The sequence below is a fragment of the Emiliania huxleyi genome (assembly GCF_000372725.1).
Source record: "Emiliania huxleyi CCMP1516 unplaced genomic scaffold EMIHUscaffold_656, whole genome shotgun sequence".
In the NCBI taxonomy this organism is placed as follows: domain Eukaryota; phylum Haptophyta; order Isochrysidales; family Noelaerhabdaceae; genus Emiliania; species Emiliania huxleyi.
The window spans coordinates 1-7817 of record NW_005197083.1 but is presented as its reverse complement, the minus strand read 5'-3'; the positions used below and the strand labels follow the sequence as shown (position 1 = coordinate 7817).

At 64.6% G+C, this 7817-nt stretch overlaps 4 protein-coding genes across 4 annotated transcripts in view; 3 read left to right on the top strand and 1 right to left on the bottom strand.

The window, feature by feature from the left end:
* Nucleotides 1–1385, top strand: part of EMIHUDRAFT_248326 (hypothetical protein) — a gene marked incomplete at both ends in the record, with an annotated part of 1854 nt that extends 469 nt beyond the window's left edge. The window contains 6 exons of the mRNA XM_005762925.1: nucleotides 29–192; nucleotides 265–322; nucleotides 396–875; nucleotides 996–1028; nucleotides 1110–1290; nucleotides 1376–1385. Of these exons, the coding sequence (XP_005762982.1) occupies nucleotides 29–192; nucleotides 265–322; nucleotides 396–875; nucleotides 996–1028; nucleotides 1110–1290; nucleotides 1376–1385 (926 nt within the window). The remainder of the gene's footprint in view (nucleotides 1–28; nucleotides 193–264; nucleotides 323–395; nucleotides 876–995; nucleotides 1029–1109; nucleotides 1291–1375) is intronic.
* Nucleotides 1386–1708: 323 nt separating this feature from the next.
* EMIHUDRAFT_248325 (hypothetical protein) lies at nucleotides 1709–2766 on the top strand (the record flags this gene model as incomplete). The annotated part of the gene is made up of 3 exons (XM_005762924.1): nucleotides 1709–1962; nucleotides 2040–2115; nucleotides 2392–2766. The coding sequence occupies 3 exons, from the start codon at nucleotides 1709–1711 to the stop codon at nucleotides 2764–2766; spliced, it is 705 nt and encodes a 234-aa protein (XP_005762981.1).
* Nucleotides 2767–3382: 616 nt separating this feature from the next.
* On the bottom strand, nucleotides 3383–4670 carry EMIHUDRAFT_371658 (hypothetical protein). The gene is made up of 4 exons (XM_005762923.1): nucleotides 4299–4670; nucleotides 3892–4278; nucleotides 3718–3813; nucleotides 3383–3596 (listed from the first exon to the last, which is right to left on the bottom strand). Exons 2-4 carry the CDS (start codon nucleotides 4251–4253, stop codon nucleotides 3485–3487), a joined length of 570 nt encoding a protein of 189 aa, XP_005762980.1. The 5' UTR covers nucleotides 4254–4278; nucleotides 4299–4670; the 3' UTR covers nucleotides 3383–3484.
* A 937-nt stretch (nucleotides 4671–5607) lies between these two features.
* On the top strand, nucleotides 5608–7446 carry EMIHUDRAFT_248323 (hypothetical protein; the record flags this gene model as incomplete). Its single annotated transcript, XM_005762922.1, has 5 exons — nucleotides 5608–5630; nucleotides 5718–5754; nucleotides 5949–6347; nucleotides 6415–7206; nucleotides 7411–7446. 5 exons carry the CDS (start codon nucleotides 5608–5610, stop codon nucleotides 7444–7446), a joined length of 1287 nt encoding a protein of 428 aa, XP_005762979.1.
* Between the last annotated feature and the right edge of the window lie 371 nt (nucleotides 7447–7817).

Sequence of the window (7817 nt, the reverse complement as noted above, 5' to 3'; positions counted from 1 at the left end):
CTGGCCGGCCTCGACCTCCGCGGCGCAGACCTCAGCCACGCCAATCTGGACGGGGCGCGTGAGCGGCCCGCCAAGGCGGCGGCCGGCAGTGGCGTCGCCGAGCAGTCTGAGCGCGGCCCGTTGCGTCCCCAGGTGGACCTGACGGACACGCTGCTCGACTGCGCTACTCTGGATGACACTACTCTCCACTGGGTTGGCGTTTTCGTCGCGCGTGGGCGCCGGGACACGTCCACGACGCGTCCACGGCACGCACGCGTGTGGTAGGCCACTGCGCGGGGAGCATCTTTTGTGGGAGCATCTTTAGACCGCGCCCTTGGAGAGGGTTGCGCGCTCGAGAGGGGGCGGGCGGAGACCCGACCCGCAGGAGGCGTGACGGAAGCACTGCTCCCCAATAGGGCTCGTGCTCGCGGGCGCGGATCTGACGCACGCTTCGCTGGCAGCAGCCACGCTGTCGGGCGGGCACGTGGCGGGCTCGCTGACCGGCGCGAGGTTTGAGGGGGCGTCGCTGGCTGGCGCGGCGCTGAGGGCCATCGAGGAGTCGAGGAACGTCATCTTTGACGGCGCCGACGCGAGTGGCATCGTGTTTGAGAGCTGCACGATGCCTAAAGCATCGCTGCGCGGCGCCAATTTGACGCACAGCACGTTCCGACTCTTCGACCTCGAGGGCGTCCTCTTTTCGCCCTCGACGGTCCTCAACGGCGCGACGTTCGACCGGTGCGACCTGATCGAGCCGTCCCTCGATGGCGTCAGAATGGACTATGCCTCTTTCCTCGACGCGCACTTTACCGACGCCTCCTTCGCCGGCGCTCCTCGCGCCATGCATCGCGCTCCTGGAGTGAAGCTGTCGATTGCGATGAGAGAGACGCGGGACTGCCGTAGGCGCGTCCTTCCGCTCTGCAACCTTCGAGCGGTGCGCCGTGAGAGTTTGCTTTGTGTATGTGTATGTCGTAATGTGTGTGGACTCCTAAACAGGTGCGAGTTACTGCGCGGGTCAGGAGAAGGCGCTGACTTCAGCTACGCGACGCTCAGTGCGTGCCGTCACATCCCGCCGCTCGGGCCCGCCCCGCATCGCCCCGATGAACCATTTCGCCGCGTGGACTGCTGAACAGGCGGGACCGACCTCATCGGCGTTTCGCTTGCGCGCGCCCTCTTCCGCGGCACCGCTCTCCCGAACTCGCAGCTGAACGAGTGCTATGTAGACGGCGCCGACTTCACGGGCGCGACAAAGCTCGAGACGGTCGACCTCCTCGGTCTCGTCGGCTCGCCAGTCGGATTGTGCAACAGGCCAGGGTTGAGCTGCATCGTCGGCGGCTCGCTGCTTGCCCCGCCCTCGCCTCCAGTTTAAGATGCGCGCGCGGTTTCCTTTTTTGACTAGCGTGACCTGATGAAACCGGTGCAAAAGTGCAAAACTTGCAAGTTTGCGTGGCCGTATTTGACCCAGCACAATCATCAGGAACTAACCGCCGGCGCCGCCTCCCAGATACACCGCAAAATGGGTGCCGCGGCGTCCGCGTCGCCGTCACGGGAGACGGAGCAACCACAGCCGCGGCCTCCTGTGCGTGCGGAGCGCCGCCGTCCGCGTCGACACGGTAGCAGCATCTCCCTGCGAATCTCGGCAGCGGCATCTCTCAATGAGCGGCGGCGCCGACGGTTAAACGCCCGTGCAGCACGTGAGCACCTCGGCGGCGCGCCTGACGGGCACGCCAGCATGGCGGTGGTGATGCGCCTCCAGCGGCTCGGCGATGAGGAGCTTGGCCCCGAAGACTACGACCTCCTCCTCGGCCTCGACGAAGCAGTGCGTGCAACCGCGGCGCCACCCGATGTTCTCTCCATGTCGGGTGCGCTGGCGCTACGCAGCAGCCTCGGAGGGGATGGCGAGTGCGCCATCTGCCTCGATCCCTTGGGCGAGGAGGAGGGAGGAGAGGCCGCCGGCGGCGCCGAAGGCACAGTCCTCCCGTGCGGGTGAGCCCCCTCTACACACGCCTGCCATGCAACTTTTGCCCTCCGGATGTGGCTGCCCTCCCGCATCGCTCCCACAGGCACAGCTTCCATCGCCAATGCATCACGACGTGGCTCACCTCGCAAAAGAGTACTTGTCCAGTATGCGTCGAGCGGGTGGACCGCTCAATGTGCGGCATGCAGCCGGCGGCATGGCATCTCAAGACCACCGAGGAGAAGGAGGAGCAGGGGGGGCAGGGGGAGCAGGAGGAGGAGAAGCAGGCGCGCGCTTGTGCCCTCGACTCGGACCAAGGCGGCGCTGGCGGCGGCGGCGGCGGCGGCGGCGTCGGCGGCGGCGGCGGCGGCGGCGGCGGCGGCGGCGGTGGCGGTGACGGCGGCAGCAGCCCCCACGTCGCAGGGCGACGGCTCCGTCGCTCCCGGCCCTTCTGGGAGCTGCAAGACGAGTCTCGTGCGAATGGTGATGCAGCCGCGGATCCTATCGATCCTGCCATTTCGGCCGGCGATGCCGCCTCTCCCGAGGAGGACGAGAGCGGCCGTCTCTGTCCCGAGAGCGGGAAGGCCGAGAAGGCGGGGACGCCGTGCGCTGAGACAAGCCTGGGCGGCGCTTTCGTGCGGGGCCGGCTCTACTTCCCGCGCGCCACATTGTCTGCAGGGCTTCCGGGCTTCAGCAGCGTGTTCTGCGACGACGACGACGACGAGGTTGGCGTAGCGATTCACCCGGTCCGTGATGATGCCGCCACGGAAGAGGGCTCTGCATCTGTGGGCATCACCCCGCGTCGGCTCTACACCCTTGTGCACCATCTTTGAGTAGAAGGCGAGAGAACAGGGTCGCAATCATTCAGGGATTTCTGTGAAAGGCATTTAGTTGTGCATCTCGCGTTGGTAACGCGACTCGTAACCGTAAGCGTGCCCCATGCACATGCAGGGTTCTGGGTTCTTTTGTAACGTTTGGGCGTTTTCCGCGCACACACCCCTGGAGCCTGGTCAAAGAAAAATATCCGCCGGTAACGATTGGGGTGGGGGCCCCAACTCGTGGCGCCACTAGTTTTCGTAGGGTACTCACGGAGTCGGAGATACCGCTCCGGCCTCCGCGGAGTCTCCCTTCCACCCCACCCCACGGCCGCGCGTACTCGAGATGCTTGGATCATGTGTGAAGAAGCCGAGATAAACTAGAGTAGTGCGTCAGAGGAGAGAGCCGGAGAGCTGGAGAGCTGGAGTTGCGGGATAAAGAGCTCGAGGGGAGGCTCACCGGTGCCGGCGAATTCGAGGCATTTCATTTTTTTGCAAAACTTCATACAAACGACTTAGATCTCAGTCTCCTTTAACCTCTCTTGTGGCCGAATCCCAATGAACAAATCTGTGGTCGACTATCGGTAGCGCCAGTTTGGGAGGCAGGGACGATTTGAAGAATATCCTTTTTTGTGGCCGATAATAGACAGACATGATCTTGTGGGACACACCACGATAATCTCCGTGCTCCGGTCCGATGCCGTCCCTCTCTCGCGCTCTCCCTCTCCCATCGAATCTACTTGTTCGCCACGTCGTTTGCCAAGGTGGTTTCAGGTGGCGGCGCGATCTTGGCGGCGGCCTCGTTCCAGTTGAAGGAGAAGCCGCAGCGGCAGGTCATGTGGTCGCACCTGGTCCGGGGAGGGCGCGGCTGCCAGGTAGCAGGTTCTAGCACACCGCTCTATAGTTGCAAAGGTCTAAGGTGAACGTCTGGCTGCGAGCGTGTGTGGGGCGGTCTCTCTGGCGAGGCACCCTGCCCAGCGCCAGATGACGACCATGCAGGAAGGGCAGCGGCGGGCTTGGTCAGCGCAGAACAAGAGGAAGCCGCGGTCGGTCTCGTCGACCAGCCTGCGGAGGCGGGTTCGTTCGCGACGTCTCGTGGTACGTGGCGCTGGATCGTAATGTCTCGTCCCTCTAGTGGCACACCGCTGCGTGTGCATCGCGACGCGGCTTGATTCATACGCATCCCACGCCGCGGCCGAGCCAAACTGTCGCAGCGCCGCCTTGCCGAGGAGGCGATCGCAGCCAGCCCATGGGCAGCGCACGTACGCTTTGCCTCCGAGGAGTTCGGCGTCGACAAAGGCATTGGCGCAAGGCGTGCAGACCTTGTGTCCACAGTCGGCCAGCTTTGTGAGGCTCGTGATCGGGCAGTCCTCCAGGCATACGGGGCAGAGCCTCGTTAGCTGTGCCAACAGCTCTCTCGCGCGCTTGGTAAGGACTCGGGCGGCGCGGCGCTCGGTCGAATCCTGAATGGCTTTCTGGCGCCGCAACTTATCGTGCAGCGCCATCCGGACGGCGCGCTGCTTCGCAACAATGTGCTCGCTCTCTCTCTATCCCCAGGGCGAGGTCAGAGTCATTCAGCGGCAGCGCACTGTTGAAGTTGACAGTCAGCGATATCACCGTTGCGCCTTCTGTGTGGCCCACTCGCTCCTCCCAGATGATGAGCGAGCTGAGAGCTGGGCATGGCGGTGCAATGGTCGCTTGCCAGAGACCGACGGCTGAGCCTGGCGCCATCTTGACGGTTGTCTTGGCGGGGACGATCGGGCTGCCGCCGCTGCGCTGCCAAACCGGGCCGGCACCCGAGACCCACAGAACCACCGGGAGGGAGGACTTGTTGGTGACCTCGACCGTCACGCCTTCGGACTCGGTACTAAGCCAGCAACCCATCGCTTGCCGGACAACTCGGACCCAACTGGGCGGACGCGTCAAATAATGCCCGAGCACGCCATCCGTTGGACGCGTCCCTTTAAAATCAATTTTCCCGCCACTCCCTCTCACGTCGACACTAGGCACGGGACTGGCGCGCACTGGCACTAACACAATCAAAAGAGTTGTACAAGCCAACTCCTTACGACACTAGGCACGGGACCATCCTGGCCGGCCTGGCGCGCACTGGGAGAGAGAGTTGTCGCACTGGCAGAGTAAAAAAATCTCTCTCTGAGAGAGAGATTTTTAGCAATACCAAACAACTCTAACACTCACACGTCATTTGGGGCCTGGAGCCCTGTTCACGCGCGCGCGAGACGTGCAGACAGGGTTGCCAGGTGAGAGCGAATGGCGCGGTTCACGCCTCGCACAACAGAGAGAGAGATGCGCTCTGCATGGTGGGACATAAAAGAGAGCGAGTACTTGGGCGAGTAGGCCGTGCGGTCGACGCTGCCGCGCGCGACTTTGCGCGCGAGGCGGCGCAGCTTGAGAACGGCGGTGGGCGAGAAGCCGCCGCCGAACGTCTCGTGGAGCAGCAGGTTGAAGTTGTTGCGCTTGACAAAGATCGCGTCGTGGTAGAAACCGCGATGCGCCTTGACGTAGCCGTGGCCGTTCTTGTGGTCGAAGGGTTGGCCGGGCTGCCCGCGCGCCTTGCAGCCCATGTTTGTTTGTTCTCTCTGTGTGACACTACACAAGTACACCAAATAAAAAACCCGAAACTCGTTCTTACTGGAAGAGACATTGGGCGCCGCCGTTCGCTTTTGGTCCGCGAAGGAAGGCGGCCAAGGGACTCGTCCAGGGGGCTGAGGGCCTTGAACTGGAGGGTGGGGAGGATTGGCGCAGGTGTGGGCGGCTGCTACAACAACGCTTACTCGCTGGCAACGCAATGCGAATGCCACATCAGCGATGAGGCCGCGCGGTTAGTGCTGGGTATGCATGATTGTAGAAGTCGAGGCTCGGTGCTATGCAGCTACATGCTCGGTGCTTGGCCGTGTCGAGGAGCACTCCCTGCAGCAGTGGCCCAGCAGGTCAACCTCGCCGAGGAGGGCGGCGAGGCCGGTGGCGGCGTGCGCTGTGGCAAAGGTTAGGTGAGGATCTTTGGGAGGAGTGGGAGAGGCATCCCGCGCGCCTGGCCGCCTCTTCGTTCGACCCGTCTTCGTTGGTTCCTCGCTACGTTTTTGCCATGTTATTTTCTTTTGTGCGAAAATTCTTTTTCCGCGTGCCGGCTCGCACTTGCTTGGTGCGCGGGGCTCGCACTTTGGGTTTGCGGGTCGCAGGGTCGCAGCTACAGATTCATGTCGCCGCACGGCCACGGCAGCGACGACGACGAGGCCGCCGTCACCGCCATATCCAACGAGGAGTGGTGCTCTTGGCTGCATGCGGAGCTGCGTGCGTGCCCCGCCTATGCCACGCACGGCGCGCTGCTAGACGAGTGCTGCGCGATCGCCGCTCGCTGGCGGACGCGCTTCTGGGGCCGCAAGGCGCTGTGGAACCGGATGCGGCGTGGCAGCCGGTTGGCAAAGGAACTCGCTGAGGCGGCGCCGGTGCTGGAGCGTGCGAGGCTCGAGGCGCAGTCGGTGAAGTTGGAGGGAGGTGCGCGGGTCGTCGTGATCGACCTTTGCTCTGGGTTTGGGTACATGGCCATGTTCCTCTCCGAGCTGCTGCCGCCGGACAAGGTTCGCCCAAAATTCAGTGGTGTTTACGCGCCCCACGTCTAGCCGCCTCTCCACCGACGCCGTGCAGGTTGAGCGGATCGTCCTCGTCGACAAGGCGTGGGCGAGGCACGGCGTCGAGCGGCGGCCGCACCACATCGACCCGGCGCACATCTCCGACCCCGGGTGGCCGATCCGGCTCTCGACGTCGCACGCCGACCTCAAGACGCCCAGCGACCGGCGCAGCCTCCTGCGCGCCTTTTTGTCGCGCGGGTGTCCGGCGATGCTACTCGGCGTGCACCTGTGCGGCACTCTCTCGCTGCGGGCGGTCGACCTCTTCAACGACAGCCCCTCCTTCTTCTTCCTCGGCCTCAAGCCCTGCTGCCTCCCGCCCGCCTTCTTCGCGCAGCGCGGCGACGTGTTCGGCTCCGCCAACGGGCACTGCTTCGCCGCAAAGGCGGTCGCGGTCGCCGGCAAGTGGCAGCGCGGCAAGTGGGTGGGAGGCGCGTCCAGGCAGGAGCTGCAGCGCAAGTTCGCCGTCTGGGTCGACAACCTGAGCCGCTGCGTCGAGTGCGACGTCGAGGGCGGCGGCGGCGAGGGCGGCGAGGAGGCTGGCGGGGCGGGGCGCGGTGTGGTTGCGGTGGAGCAACACCGCGTGCAGTCGCTCTGGCGGCTGTCCTCCTGCCGCGAGACCTCGCGAGACCTCGGGACGCACCACCGCCGCCGCTGCGAGCGTAGGTTTCTCAACGACTTCATCTTTTGCAGCCGGCCTTGGGCGGCGCTGGCCCCCCGCAGCGCCACCTCAGCCGCACACGCCGCGGGCCCGGAGGCAAGCGGCACCTTGGCTGCCGTCCCCGCGCCCAACCGCTCAAACGGCGCGGGGGTGAGCGAGGCGCGCCGCGCGGCCGTGGTCGCCAATTTCGACGAGGCGCGCCGCGAGGCGAAGCGAGCCCGGCGGGCGGGGCGGAGGGGCGACGCCGAGCGGGCGGCGGCGGAGAGGCGGAGGGCGGCGAGGGAGGGGAGGGCGGTGCGGCTGGAGCTGGCGCCGTGCGGGCCGAGCTCCGTGCTGCTGCGCTGCTTAGTCGAGGTGCACGACGGGACGTTGGTGGAGCTTGGGCGCTGAAAAGTGATGCGCTGACAGAGGCAAAGCTAGATGGAGCGCCCGGTGGCGCGCTGCGGGGCGGTCTGCGCACTCGTCCGCGTGTGCAGGTGCGGACGAAAAGTCGAAAACACGGAACAGTGGTACAGCGCCGGTGGCCGTGGTGGCGTGGCGCGTGGGCGCGCCGCGCGGTCTGGCGGTCCGCCGACGTCGTTGGAGTGAAGCGGCCCACGACATGTGGAGAAATAAATTGTTATATAATGTTTATATCTTTTTAATTTTTTACTGACGTATATGTTATTCAATGTTAATTCGGGTTCGGCTTGCACACTGCAATCAATATACTTCTCTCCCTAGACTATAACGAGTTTCGCGCGCCAGGCGGTGCAACTCTC

Bases quoted from the DNA above. Each gene is read 5' to 3' on its own strand.
- EMIHUDRAFT_371658 (XM_005762923.1), bottom strand. From the start codon at position 4,253: ATGGCGCTGCACGATAAGTTGCGGCGCCAGAAAGCCATTCAGGATTCG. The intron at 3,814-3,891 runs GTGTGCCACTAG...CCGCCTCCGCAG, and splicing joins GTCGCGATGCACACGCAGCG to GCTGGTCGACGAGACCGACC. The intron at 3,597-3,717 runs GTGCCTCGCCAG...TCCCCGGACCAG, and splicing joins GTCATCTGGCGCTGGGCAGG to GTGCGACCACATGACCTGCC.